This window comes from Neophocaena asiaeorientalis, unplaced genomic scaffold (genome assembly GCF_003031525.2).
Source record: "Neophocaena asiaeorientalis asiaeorientalis breed wild unplaced genomic scaffold, Neophocaena_asiaeorientalis_V1.1 scaffold37, whole genome shotgun sequence".
In the NCBI taxonomy this organism is placed as follows: domain Eukaryota; kingdom Metazoa; phylum Chordata; class Mammalia; order Artiodactyla; family Phocoenidae; genus Neophocaena; species Neophocaena asiaeorientalis.
The window spans coordinates 671,557-687,061 of NW_020174269.1; the positions used below are offsets into that span (position 1 = coordinate 671,557).

The window sequence follows — 15,505 nt, forward strand, 5'->3', positions numbered from 1 at the left end:
ACATTTTTAAGTCAGCTTGTGGATACTTTGTATTTCTTTAATGATTTCCATCTTCGAGCAAGTTGCCTATGTTACAGTCTGTAGATAGCACAGAGAAGTTAGAACAGAATTAGATTCAATGTTGGAATAAAATGATGAAAGTCCTGTAATTGGTGTGCTGCGTCCTTTCACTGAGAATTGAAACTATAAACATTGGCATCTGCTGTCTTAAACTTCCTGGGGCTATTACTCAGCTATTGATTATTTCATTCATTTATGTCTATGCTTCAAACTTGACTTTGGGGATGCTGAAAAGGCTGGCTGCTGCTTCAGGACATTTCAGTCACTGTAGGAAAAAGACCACCTCTCACCCAGCAATTTCCATATTACCTATGAGTAGCACCATCCTAATCACACGGGTGTGGGTGGCTTGTGAGCTCTCAGGGCCTACAGTTTTCCTCAGTTCCTGAGCCTCCCCCGTACACCAGTTAAGACAGCCCACCCACCAGGAATGATTTCACCCCAGGTGCTTCCTCTTATTTGAGTAATGTTATGGGCACTGGGAGAGAACACTCTATGGTTCCTTAATGGAAACTAATTTTTATTGTAGGCATCTTATACTTGTTGCACGATTAAATAGTGGTATATTGTGAACTTGTAAAGGGCAGCTGGCTTCTGCTTGCTTCTCTGTCCTTGAGAGGAATCGATAGTGACTGCACATCAGAATCACCGGTTGGAGGTAGGAGCGGAGGGATAATTAAATACCAGTGATAGGGTCCCACCCCGGACCAATAAATCACAATATTTGGAAGTGGTATTTCTTCCAAGCTTTCCAGATGATCCCAATATACTGTCATGGTATTGTATACTGGAACCATCAAGCTGAGTCATAAACTGGGGCTCATAGTCGCTGGTCTGAGATATAAACTGTCAACTAGGGAGGCTTGTTAAGTGCACTGAGCTCTGGAGTTAAACAGTGCAGTTTCTGATTCTGTGACCTTGAACAAGTTACCTCATTTCTCTAAGCCAGTTTGCTTACCTGAAAAATGATGCCCACCTCAAACTTCAAAGGACAGGACAAGGACCACAGTTCCCTCAAGATCTTATCTTGTTCTTTGGGTTTTTAACCTTATCTATAACATGCCAAACATACAGAAGAAAACTGAGAACTTAAGCCAATTACCTAGCAGTTATCTGTCGAACTGCCTGAATATTGGTTTACATCTAGATTTTAAATCTGCATATGTCTACATATTTGAGAGAATATTCCAATTTCTTCCATATTCCACAGCAAGCATGGCCACTCCAACAGGTCAGCATTAAAGAGTAAAAAAAAAGCCAAAAGTGGGGCAAAGCTGAGGACAGACACCAGGAAAGCCACTCAATGCTATGTTAGGGTAGGCAGGAAGAAACTATGTCAAAAAGGGAGTCAGGAGCCAGATACCAAGTCTGAACAGGTATCTAAACAGGAATCCAAATGGTGATCTGCACTGAGGACCTTCAGTAACCGCCAAGGAGGTAAAGGGCAGGAAACTGGAAAAACTGGATAACACAGCACGTTCTGTAATTTGCTGTGTTAGAGTCCTATTGAAGGTCTAATTTCGAGGGCATGTTAATACAGTTCTTAATGAAGCCATATTTTGAGCCCAATATCTGACAACACAAATATCTGATTTGAAGGCATTTATAAGCTAAATCCAGAGAATTCAGCTTGAACTTGGGTTCAGGAGGTTAACTCCAGATTAACAACGACAACAACAAATGTCAAGGCTATTCAGACTCTTTTCTACTTTTATCTGTAAATAAGTCAAAAGATTTCAGCACATGACATATACAACTAGCTTCAGTACGGTCGATGTGATAAACAGGCTCATCAGTGTACCGTGTTTATAGATTAGAAGACTCAATATTGTTAAGGTCATTGTCCCCAAGTTGGTCCACAGATTCAATGAAATCCAAATCCAAGCAGGTACTTTTCTTTTTTTTTTTTTGTAGAAATTGGCCAGCTGCTTCTAAATAAACATGGGAATGCAGAATATTTAGAATAGCCAAAATAACCTTGGAGGAGGGCTGGGAAATACAAAGTTAGAGAACTTGCCCTGAACCTTAAGTTTGTGGATACCTAACAGAAAGTTTGCCATAATAATGCCTCATCTTGTACATAAGCCTAACAGTTTTTGAAAAAGTCAATTTACTAATTACCACACCTCCACACAGGATACTAAAATAATAAAACTATATTTGTACTGAAACACTATATGCACAGCATTCCTCAAAGTGTGATCTGGGGACCACGTGCAGCAGAATCACCCTTGAGTTTCCTTAAAATATTGACATATGGATTTTTCCCAGACTTAATAAATCAGACTTTTAGGGGTGGGCTCCAGGAATTTCTATTTTTAACAAGCTTCTCAGCTGATACTGAGGTACTCTAGAACTTGAAAGTGACTCCCCTAGTATTTATTAGGTTTTTCCCTAAAGGACAATGGCCTTTTCCTATATTCACCTGAAGAGATGCTATCTTCACACAATTTTGATATCAATAGAAAAGCAAGACTTACCTTCTCTGGTGGGTGGTTAGTTATGAGGGTTGTAGCCCTTTCAGTAAATACATTTGTTGAATACATATTTTTATACCCTGTTGCAACTTCTTCATCATCTCGAAAATCAAGAGCACATCGTGTAACATTCAGAGCGTTGATTAACGTACAGCGCTCATGGGAATAGTAATCTTCACTACCTAGAAGATATCCTACAAGGAGAATGGGAGATGAAAGTAGTCAGCATAGCATAAAACATGGTAAACAAACGAAGGTCTCAGCATTTAATTGCCTAATGCAATTGATTATCCATGTCAGGGCTAATCAAATGACAAGGCTGATGAGAGCACCATTTCTTAACATCTCTATATTTGCTAGCATAAGGCATTAAAATGTTATCGTAAAAAAAATTCAAATCCACCCCTTAGCCAAGTCTTTAGAATATAAGCTCTATCACGTAACTCTCAAAGTGGGTGATTCCAAGTAAATGTTTTAAAAAATCAGAGTTTAAATTCAGTAAAAGTGATGACATTTTAATCTTTTAAAGCTATCTAATGGTTAAAATAGCATATGGTTCAGGTGATTTGTTACAAATTTTTACTCTGAGGTGATCACATAAATGAACGCAGAATTCAAATAACGTTGATATTGTCCTTGGTCGACTGGCTTCAAGGTTATTTACAGAAGTAGCTCTTGGAGGCATCATCTTTAGTCAGATGCTGACACCCACTGGTGAAAGACACAAAGATTTCCAAACAGAGGATCTCTAAACATAACGACCAAAAGAGCAAACTAACATGTGGTGTTGAAATTAGATTTTTCTACGTCTGTTGATCTCAATTTCACCCCCAATTTAAATGGCATCAATGGCCTATCCCACAATTTAGACTTAAACATGGGAGAAATGTTTTCTCAAGTTTAGTTGTTCCTGCAAAATGTTCCATATTTTCCTAAAATATTAAAATAAGCTGTGCTGCATGTTATATGATTCTATTTATATGAAATGTTCAGAATAGGCAAATCTGTAGAGACAGAAAGTAGGTTAGTGGTTGCCTAGGGCTATGAGGGTCAGGGGAAAATGGGGAGTGACTGCTAATGTGTATGGGGTTTCTTTATTAGGGTGATGGAAATGTTCTACATTTGGATTGTAGTGACAGTGGTACAACCCTGTGAATTTATTTAAAAATCAATGAATTGTACATTTTAATGGAGTGAATTATATGGTATGTGAATTACACCTCGATAAAGCTATCCAAAAGAAATAACTGTGCTGGACTCTGAGCTATCTCCTGACAAACACTGCTTATTAACATTAAAATGAAGATAATAAAATTGGCCTCTTTCCCCAGTTCTAAATATTTCTTATAATCACAATTAAAAGCCCTACATATCTTACCTAGTAAATGAATTCATTTTAATTTCCTCCTTTTCCATGATTCAGTAAATTCAAGGTCCTAAATACAATGAACATCTTAGTTTTAAGATAACTCTTTAAATGGTAATCTTTTCTCCTACAGGTATAACAGAAAGGAAAAGCCAATGTGTTTGCTAATTAATATATAATCGAAAAACAAATGTATCCATGAAAATAATTTCAGTCCTTATATGGGTAATTAAAGGGGTCAGGACACTGGTGTTCTATTTGGGGTTAATAACTGCTGGTAACACCTTGAAGAATCACTTCAGGTTCTTTATCTGTAAGAATAAACTGTTTTCTATCATTTGGGGAAATACATGCGGAGGATATACTTGATAAAAAGATGTATAAACCATAAATATTAAAAAGATAGTACAAATAGGATTCCAATAGAACTCTTTATTCACATAATAGAACTATCTATTCACATACTTGGCCAAACTAATACCAAGCAACCATGTGACAGTCACATAGAACTTTCTCATAACAATGATTCACAAATTTGAACTTACATGCTGAGTCTAAAGAAGATGGCAGCGATGCTTTTTGGGGGAAGATGAGAAACTATATTTTGAACAATTAAATCTCTGACTGCTGTATTATTTAACAGCTTTATTGAGAATAATCCACATATCATACAAATCACTCACTTACGTTGTACAGTTCAATGGTTCTTAGTGTACTCAGAGTTGTGCAAGCAGGCCCACAATCATCTGTTTTTTAACAGAACATCTAAGTCATAACAGTGATAACAACTGCATCGTCATCATGCCCTCCTTCTCTGCAAGTCTCCCTTCCATGAATGTGCGGTGGGGTGTCTGTCTGTCTAAATTCACTTAGGCTTCTTAATTCTCATAAAAGGATGTTATTTCCACCTCTGTCCAAATGAATTTTTAAATATATAATTTGGTTTAAACATATAATTTTAAAATATAAAATTTGGTTTTTAATAAAAACAATTAAAATATCCTTCCAGTTGCCAGAGTACAGGTATCGACCCATCATTAAGCAAAGACCTGATTGAAAATCGTCAAAGGATATAGAGGCTGTTTTTTCCTCTAGAATTTCCAAGGTGACAAAGAGGTCTTACACCCAAGTCCTGTTTTTAACAGCTATTTAAGAATACTGAGGATACATCCAGATACTACAGGGAAGAATGCATTATTGATTAAGCAATGTCTGCTAGAGAACCCAGATGGGGGTGGGTCACACGGTGTCTCACGTCTGGATGTCCTTACATCTCGACTTAAACTGTGGTTCGAACTAGGCACTATAGAGCTGTGAGCTTCAACTGCACTGTGTGGGCCCCATATAATCACTTGAACTGAAATGTACTTTGGTGCTCTGGTCCTAGCTTGAATAAAAGAGAATGTCTCAAGAAACACCTATAAGACAACCACCATTTTATTACTAAAATGATGTTTTTGAGGATGCTGCCACCTTACCTTCTCCCAAAGGAGAAATTTCTCTCAGATCTAAGAGCCAGAAAATGCTTTACTCTTCCTGAACATCTGGTTTCCATTTAACTTATAAGTAATGTGACACTTATAGACTGCTTTTTTTTTTTTTTGCTTTGAGCATAAGAAGTCCCAAATCTCAGAGTTGAATGTGAAGTCTGCTACAGCCAGGCAGGTTTTTTTTTTTTTTTAAATAACTTGGTGCCAAGCAACTATTCCATCTTTTTCTATTCATCCTGATTTTAAAAAATAGATCTTTATTGGAGTATAATTGCTTCAAAATACTGTGTTAGTTTCTGTTGCACAACAAAGTGAATCAGCCATATGCATACACATGTCCCCATATCCCCTCCCTCTTGAGCCTCCGTCCTATCCTCCCTATCCCACCCCTCTAGGTTGTCGCAAAGCACCGAGCCTATCTCCCTGTGCTATGCTGCTGCTTCCCACCAGCCAACTATTTTACATTCAGTAGTGTACGTATGTCGATGCTACGTCAATGCTACTCTCACTTCGCCCCAGCTTCGCCCTCCCACCCCATGTCCTCAAGTCCATTTTCTATGTCTATCTCTTCATCCTGCCCTGCAACTAGGTTCATCAGTACCATTTTTTTTTCAGATTCCATATATATGTGTTAGCATACAGTATTTGTTTTTCTGACTTATTTCACTCTGTATGACAGACTCTAGGTCCATCCACCTCACTTAATTTGTTAATGTGGTGTATCACATTGATTAATTTGTGCATATTGAAGAATCCTTGCATCCCAGGGATAAATCTCACTTGATCATGGTGTATGATCCTTTTAACGTGCTGTTGGATTATGTTTGCTACTATTTGTGCAGGAGTTTTTCATCTATGTTCATCAGTGATATTGGTCTATAATTTTCTTTTTTTGTAGTAGCTTTATCTGGTTTTGGTATCAGGGTGATAGTGGCCTCATAGAATGCGTTTGGGAGTATTCCTTCCTCTGCAATTTTTTGGAAGAGTTTGAGAGGGATGGGTATTAGCTCTTCTATAAATGTTTGATAGAGTTCACCTGTGAAGCCATCTGTTCCTGGACTTTTGTTTGTTAGAAGACTTTTAATTACAGTTTCAATTTCATTACTTGTGATAGGACTGTTTATATTTTCTAATTCTTCCTGGTTCAGTCTTGGAAAATTGTACCTTTCCAAGAATTTGTCCATTTCTTTGTGGTTGTCCATTTTATTGGCGTATAGTTGTTTGTAGTAGTCTCTTATAATCCTCTGCATTTCTGCAGTGTCAGTTGTCATTTCTCCTTTTTCATTTCTTACTCTGATTTGCATCCTCTCCCTTTTTTTCTTGATGAGTCTGGCTAAGGGTTTACCAATTTTGTTTATCTTCTCAGAGAACCAGCTTTTAGTTTTATTGACCTTTGCTATTGTTTTCTTTGTTTCTATTTCATTTATTTCTGCTCTGATCTTTATGATTTCTTTCCTTCTACTGACTTTGGGTTTTCTTTGTTCTTCTTTCTTTAGTTGTTTTAAGTGTAGGGTTAGATTGTTTATTTGAGATTTTTCTTTTTTCTTAAGATGAGATTGCATAGCTATAATCTTCCCTCTTAGAACTGCTTTTGCTGCATCCCATAGGTTTTGGGTCGTCATGTTTCCATTGTCATTTGTTTCTATGTAGTTTTTGATTTCGTCAGTGATCTCTTGATTATTTAGTAGCACACTGATTAGCCTCCATGTATTTGTTTTTTTACAGTTTTTTTCCTGTAATTGATTTCCGATCTCACAGCGTTGTGGTCAGAAAAGATGCTTGATACGATTTCAATTTTCTTAAATTTTCCAAGGCTTGATTTGTGACCCAAGATGTGATCTATCCTGGAGAATGTTCCATGTGCACTTGAGAAGCAAGTGTATTCTGCCACTTTGGGGTGGAATGTTCTATAAATATAAATTAGATCTATCCGATCTATTGTGTCATTTAAAGCTTGTGTTCCCTTATTTATTTTCTGTTTGGATGATCTGTCCATTGGTGTAGGTGGGATGTTAAAGTCCCCTACTATTATTGTTACTGTCGATTTCTCCTTTCATGCTTGTTAGCATTTGCCTTATATATTGAGGTGCTCCTATGTTGGGTGCATAAACATTTATAATTGTTATATCTTCTTCTTGGATTGATCCTTTGATCATTATGTAGTATCCTTCCTTATCTCTTGTAACAGTCTTTATTTTAAAGTCTATTTTATCTGATACAAGTATTGCTAATCCAGCTTTCTTTTGATTTCCATTTGCATGGAATATCTTTTTCCATCCCCTCACTTTCAGTCTGTATGTGTCCCTAGGTCTGAAGTGGGTTATATATGGGTCTTGTCTTTGTATCCATTCAGCCAGTCTATGTCTTTTGGTTGGGACATTTAATCCATTTACATTCAAGGTTATTATTGGTATGTATATTCCTATTACCATTTTCTTAATTGTTTTGGGTTTGTTTTTTGTGGGTCTTTTTCTTCTCTTGTGTTTCCTGTTTAGAGAAGTTTTTTCAGCATTTGTTGTAAAACTGGTTTACTGGTGCTGAATTCTCTTAGCTTTTGCTTGTCTGAAAAGCTTTTGACTTCTCCATCGAATCTGAATGAGATCCTCGCTAGGTAGAGTAATCTTGGTTGTAGGTTTTTCTCTTTCACCACTTTAAGTATATCCTTCCACCCCCTTCTGGCCTGCAGAGTTTCCACTGAAAAATCAGCTGATTACCTTGTGGGGATTCCTTTGTATGTTATTTTTTGTTTTTCCCTTGCAGCTTTTAATATTTTTTCTTTGAATTTAATTTTTGTTAATTTGATTAATATGTGTCTTGGTGTGTTTTTCCTAGGGTTTATCCTGTATGGGATTCTCTGTGCTTCCTGGACTTCGGTGACTATTTCCTCTCCCATGTTAGGGAAGTTTTCAACTATAAACTCTTCAAATATTTTCTCAGACCCTTTCTTTTTCTCTTTTTCTGGGACCCCTATGATTCAAATGTTGGTGCGTTTAGTGTTGTCCCAGAGGTCTCTGAGATTGTCTTCAATTCTTTTCATTCTTTTTTCTTTATTCTTCTCCTTGGCAGTTACTTCCAGCTCACTTATTCATTCTTCTGCCTCAGTTATTCTGTTACTGATTCCTTCTAGTGTATTTTTCATTTCAGCTATTATGTTGTTCATCTCTGTTTGTTTGTTCTTTAGTTCTTCTAGATCTTTGTTAAACATTTCTTGTATTTTGTCAATCTGTGCCTCCATTCTATTTTCGAGATTCTGGATCATCTTTACTATCATTACTATGAATTCTTTTTCAGGTAGATTGCCTATTTCTTCTTCATTTATTTGATCTTATAGGTTTTTACCTTGCTCCTTCATCTGTGACATATTTTTTTGCCATCTCATTTTTTTTTTCAATAAGTGGGATTGTGTTCCTGTCTTACCGGTTGTTTGACCTGATGCTTCCAACACTAGGGTTAGTAGGCTATTGGGTAGAGCTGGGTCTTGCCTGAGATGAGGAACTCCATGAGACCTCACTCTGATGAATATTCCCCATGGTCTGAGGTTCCCTGTTAGTCCAGTGGTTCAGACTCAGAGCTCCCACCGCAGGAGCTTCGGCCTGACCCTGGGCTTGTGAATCAAGATCCTGCAAGCCACCTGGGGAGGCAAAAAAAAAAAAAAAAGAAAAGAAAAACCAAAAGAACAATAACAAAGTAAAAAATAAAATTAGGCTAGAAAACTAACAGATAGGGAGAATATAAAAATAAAAATATAGATGAATCAACAACTGGAATATACAACAGTACCACAATAGTAAAAAAAAGAGAAGGAGGGGAAAAAAAGGTTGCGGGGGGAAGGCCTTGGCTGTGGAGGGTGGGGGCTAAGCAAGGGTGAGGTTTGGGTGGTGGGCAGGGCTGATGCTCAGGACCCACAGGGCTGGAAAAGGCCCTGGAGGGTGTGCGGTGGGGGGGACGGTTAGGCTCAAGGAACATAAGGGGCCCAGGCGTGCCCCCCAGCCCTGGTCTCACAGGGCAGGGACCCTCACCTGGGAGTCCAGCAGCCTTCCTGGGCGCAAGTGGGCAGGGCAAACACCCTCCTCTCCTCTCCTCCTCCTCTGGTTTGGGAGGGCCCCTCCCGCCTGCCTCTCCTGATCTCCCCAGCCTCCCTCCTATGCCCCCAAGAACGTACGCAGCCTGGAGGGGGCTTTGGAGGGCAGGGGATAGGCCTGGGAGCTCAGCAGGCTCCCGGGGCCTGAGTGAACAGGGCAATCACCCTCCACTCCTCTCCTGCTTCTACCAGAGGGCCCCTCCTGCCTGCCTCTCCTAATCTCCCTGGCCTCAGGGATGCCAATCCTGTCTGGCCTCCACTTCTCCCCCTTCAGTCCCCTTACATCCTACCAGTTCACTTTGGGGATCCTCCTGTCTCCTTAGGTGTCAGAGTGCCCCACCAGTGGCCAGCAGGTGCCCTAGCTGTGGGGAGACACTAACTCCACCTCTTTCCATACTGCCATCTTGACTCCGCCTCCTCTCACCCTGATTTTTTTTTTTTTTTGTGGTACGCGGGCCTCTCACTGTTGTGGGCTCTCCCCTTGTGGAGCACAGGCTCTGGACGCGCAGGCTCAGCAGCCATGGCTCACGGGCCCAGCTGCTCCGTGGCATGTGGGATCCTCCCGGACCGGGGCACGAACCCATGTCCCCTGCATCAGCAGGCGGACTCCCAACCACTGCGCCACCAGGGAAGCCCACCCTGATTTTTCAATTCTATTTAGTTTTTAAAAATTTATCTTCATTGTGTGTTCCTTTCTGTATATGGCAGTTTGTAAATAAATGAAGAGACAAATGGGAGGTAGGTAGGGAGCTAAACAGCTAGACAGATAAAACAGAATAGCTAGATGGAAAGCAAAATATGAGGGGGAAAGTTGGGGGTGAGAGGTGGGATGAACTGGGAGATTGCAATTGATGTATATACACTAATATGTATAAAATAGATATCTAATAAGAACCTGCTGTATAGCACAGGGAACTCTACTTCACTTCGCTGTACAGTAGAAACTAACAAACATTGTAAAACAGCTACACCCCAATTTAAAAAAAAAAGCAAAATATGAAAAGAACTTGACAGAAAGCTATGTAGCCCCTGGCAAGATAAATAGATAAATAGGTTGTTAAGAAATAGTTTGTAACAGGTTTAAATAGAGCATATATTTAAAAAAAAAAAAAACTGTAGGCTTTACATTTATTTTTATAGGGCTATCAAATCCATAAAATACTTATTATTTTGTATCTTTCCTATTACCATTTGTTATTTACCCTCCCATTTTCTTTATTTGATCTATCTTCCTCAATCTAGTAATTTCAAAAACAGATCTCACAGAAGGAAAGAAGGATGCCAATTGGAAAAGAGTCTTCTTTATCATCTCCAGGAAATACAAAACAAAATAAAACCTTTGAACACAATTCATGAGGAGAAAAAAAGATCCTGAACCTTTGTGAAGGAAATATTCTTGTATTGGGTTTTGCCTGGAATTTTTTTAAAAAATCAACCTTTTGGTAATAAGGTTCTCTAAGAGTAGAGTGGTCTCTGACTTGGAGGTAGCAGACTCTGCAAAGGCCCCTACGTGGCATGTAGAACCCTGGCAAGGATAACTGCCTGTCCCATCACGAGCTGAGTGCACAGCCATGTTTACGGTCGTGGCATTAGACAGTGGCCCCATGGCAGCGCTGACTGATTCACTCTGTTCAGGTTTCCAGTTATTTCATTTGATTACACTTGGCTGTGTTTTATGAGACGGCTGCAGTTGGCCAGAGTTGTTAAAGAAACATGTGCATTTCCATTACCAAAGTAGGTATCAAATCCTCGGCGGGTTGGAAGACATTCTTTCCTGTACATTCCCAGGTGCCATTTTCCGACCATGTGGGTAGCGTAGCCTGCTTCTTTTAGAAGCTGGGGCAGGAGTTTTTCATCCAGAGGAATGCAGCTGGGCTGACAGGGCCAGATTATTTGGTGCTGTAAACCTGTGTGGATCTTAAAATAGATAAACATAAAATTATGGATTAATGATGTTGAAATATTCTGAACAAGCAGATAAAGTGGTTGCCTAATTTACTAGACATATGTGTAAACATGAATGTTTAATTCTATTTCTGTACCAGGTTAAGGCATTTCTAAAAGGCATTTTTCTCACTTATTCAAATAAGGTAATAGACATAAATAAGAATTTGAAAGAAATGAATAAAAGCAGTCTAACAAACATTAGATAGTTTCAACAAATATTTATCCAGGAACTATGTTAGAAACTGTTAAGTTTTCACTTCTTACCTCAAAAAAGTAGCCATAATATGAAGTGTGGATCTATCAAGGAAAAAGTGTTCCAATTTCTATGCACATGAGATGTTGGTGTTTGATTAGAAGCTTCTATAATCTTTCAAGACTTGACTTTTTAAAAGGGTATAATGAAGATAATGATTTGCATTTCTTATTCTACCTTACATAAAGCATAATTTCAAAAGACAGTGACCAACTTTTCCTTAAAAAAAAAAAAAAGTGGCCATCTGATCCATAGGCTAGGAGCGGCTCCCACAAGTATCACCAGGGTGCAAGTACCACACAACTAATTTTAAGAAATTATCACGTGTTGAGTCTTGGTGTAATATTAAAGTAGAATACCCACAATTATATGAAAAGGTTATTAAAATAACCCTCTCTTGGGGACTTCCCTGGTGGCACAGTGGTTAAGAATCCGCCTGCCAATGCAGGGGACCCGGGTTCGAGCCCTGGTCCAGGAAGATCCCACGTGCCATGGAGCAACTAAGCCCGTGCACCACAACTACTGAGCCTGCGCTCTAGAGCCCGCGAGCCACAGCTACTGAAGTCCACACGCCTAGAGCCCATGCTCCGCAACAAGAGAAGCCACCGCAACAAGAGAAGCCCGTGCACCGCAACAAGAAGGCCGCGCATCGCAACAAAGAGTAGCCCCTGCTCACTGCAACTAGAGAAAGCCACGCACAGCAACGAAGACCCAATGAAGCCAAAAATAAATAATAAAATAAATTAATTTTTTTTAAAAAAACCCTCTCTTTTTCAACTACATATCTGTGTGAGGCTGGATGTTCTTCAACGACTTTTCCCAAAACAATATACAGTTGACCTTTCAACAAGTGGGGGTTAGGGGCACTAACCCCTGTGCAGTTGAAAATGTAAGTATAACTTTACAGTTGGCAGCATCCAGGGATTCAACCACAGATCATGCAACATCATAGTACGTATTTAGTGAACAAAATCCACATATATAAGTGGACCCTCACAGTTCAAATCCGTGTTGTTCAAGGGTCAACAGTATTGCACAGGTTGAATGCAGAAGCAGATGTAACAATCTAGCTATCTTCTATTAATAGGAAACACGTACAAAAATATAAAACAGGGAGATTGCTTCAAGATGGCAGAGTAGAAGGACGTGCACTCACTCCCTGTTGTGAGAGCACTGGAATCGCAACTAACTGATGAACAAGCATTGACAGGAAGACACCAGAACTCACCAAAAGAGATATCCCACATTCAAAGACAGAGGAGAAGCTGCAATGAGATGGTAGGAGGAGCGCAATCACAATAAAATCAAATCCCATAACTGCTGGATGGGTGACTCACAAACTGGAGAGCAATTATACCACAGAAGATTACCCACTGGAGTGAAGGTTCAGGGCCCCACGTCAGGCTTCCCAACCTGGGAGTCCAGCAATGGGAGGAGGAATTCCCAGAAAACCAGAATTTGACGGCTAGTGGAATTTCATTGCAGGACTTCAACAGGACTGGGGGAAACAGAGACTTCACTCGTGGAGAGCACGAACAAAGTAGTGTGTGTATCAGATCCCAGAGGGAAGAAGCAGTGACCCCCATAGGAGACTGAACCAGACCTACCTGCTAGTGTTGGAAGGTCTCCTGCAGAGGCAGGGGGTGGCTGTGGGTCACCAGAGGGACAAAGACAGTGGCAGCAGAAGTTTGGGGAAGTACTCCTTGGCGTGAGCCCTCCCAGGGTCTGCCATTAGCCCCACCAAAGAGCTTGTAGCCTCTAGTGCTGGGTCGCCTCAGGCCAAACAACCAACAGGGAGGGAACTCAGCCCCACCCATCAGCAGACAAGGGGACTAAAGTTTTACTGAGCTCTGCCCACCAGAGCAACAGCCAGCTCTGTCCACCACCAGTCCCTCCCATCAGGAAGCTTACACAAGCCTCTTAGATAGCCTCAACCACCAGAAGGCAAACAGCAGAAACAAGAAGAACTACAATCCTGCAGCCTGTGGAATGAAAACCACATTCACAGAAAGATAGACAAAATGAAAAGGCAGAGAACTATGTATCAGATGAAGAAACAAGATAAAACCCCAGAAAAACAACTAAATGAAGTGGAGATAGGCAACTTTCCAAAAAAGAATTCAGAATAATGATAGTGACGATGACCCAGGACCTTGGAAAAAGACTGGAGGCAAAGATCAAGAAGATGGAAGAAATGTTTAACAAAGACCTAGAAGAATTAAAGAAAAAACACCTAGAAGAATTAAAGAACAAACAAGCAGAGATGAACAATACAATAACTGAAATGAAAAATAAACTAGGAGGAATCAATAGCAGAATGGCTGATGCAGAAGAACGGATAAATGACCTGCAAGAAAGAATGGTGGAATTCACTGCCACAGAACAGAATAAAGAAAAAAGAATGAAAAGAAATGAAGACAGCCTAAGAGACCTCTGGGAAAACATTAAACGCACCAACATTTGCATTATAGGGGTCCTACAAGGAGAAGAGAGAGAGAAAGGACCCGAGAAAATATCTGAAGAGATTATAGTCAAAACCTACCCTAACATGGGAAAGGAAATAGCCACCCAAGTCCAGGAAGTGCAGAGTCCCAGGCAGGATAATTCCAAGGAGAAACACGCCAAGACACATAGTAATCAAATTGACAAGAATTAAAGACAAAGAAAAATTATTGAAAACAACAAGGGAAAAATGACAAATAACATACAAGGGAATGCCATAAGGTTAACAGCTGATTTCTCAGCAGAAACGCTACAAGCCAGAAGGGAGTGGCACGATATATTTAAAGTGATGAAAGGGAAGAAGCTACAACCAAGATTACTCTACCCCGCAAGGATCTCATTCAGATTCGATGGAGAAATCAAAAGCTTTACAGACAGGCAAAAGATAAGAGAATTCAGCACCACCAAACCAGCTCTACAACAAACACTAAAGGAACTTCTCTCAGTGGGAAACACAAAAGAAGAAAAGGACCTACAAAAACAAACCCCAAACAATTATGAAAATGGTAATAGGAACATACAAATTGATAATTACCTTAAATGTGTTAAATGTTCCAACAAAAAGACACAGGCTCACTGAATGGATACAAAAACAAGACCCATATATATGCTGTCTACAAGAGACCCACTTCAGACCTAGGGACACATACAGACTGGAAGTGAGGGGATGGTAAAAGGTAACCCATGCAAATGAAAATCAGAAGAAAGCTAGAGTAGCAATACTCATATCAGATAAAATAGGCTTTAAAATAAAGAATGTTACAAGAGACAAGGAAGGACACTACACAATGATCAAGGGATCAATCCAAGAAGAAGATATAACAATTATAAATATATATGTACCCAACATAGGAGCACCTCAATACATAACGTAAATGCTAACAGCTATAAAAGAGGAAATCGACAGTAACACAATAATAGTGGGGGACTTTAACATCTCACTTACACCAATGGACAGATCATCCAGACAGAATATTACAAGGAAACAAAAGCTTTAAATGACACAATAGACAAGGTAGATTTAATTGACATTTATAGGACAATCCATCCCAAAACAGCCGACTACACTTTCTTCTCAAGTGCACATGGAACATTCCCCAGGATAGATCACATCATGGGTCACAAATCAAGCCTCAGTAAATTTAAGAAAATTGAAATCATATCAAGCATCTTTTCTGACCACAATGCTATAAGATTAGAAATCAATTACAGGATAAAAAATGTAAAAAACACAAACACATGAAGGCTAAACAATACGTTACTAAATAACAAAGAGATGGCTGAGGAAATTAAAAAATACCTAGAGACAAATGACAATGAAAACACGAT

The 15,505-nt window shown here is 39.5% G+C and overlaps 1 protein-coding gene across 1 annotated transcript in view; it reads right to left on the reverse strand.

The window, feature by feature from the left end:
- ARSB (arylsulfatase B) overlaps window positions 1-15,505 on the reverse strand; it is a 179,511-nt gene that overhangs the window by 139,467 nt on the left and 24,539 nt on the right. Inside the window, exons 3-4 of the mRNA XM_024755709.1 lie at window positions 11,205-11,391; window positions 2,541-2,731 (exon numbers count right to left, since the gene is read on the reverse strand). Coding sequence (XP_024611477.1) covers window positions 2,541-2,731; window positions 11,205-11,391 — 378 coding nt within the window. The remainder of the gene's footprint in view (window positions 1-2,540; window positions 2,732-11,204; window positions 11,392-15,505) is intronic.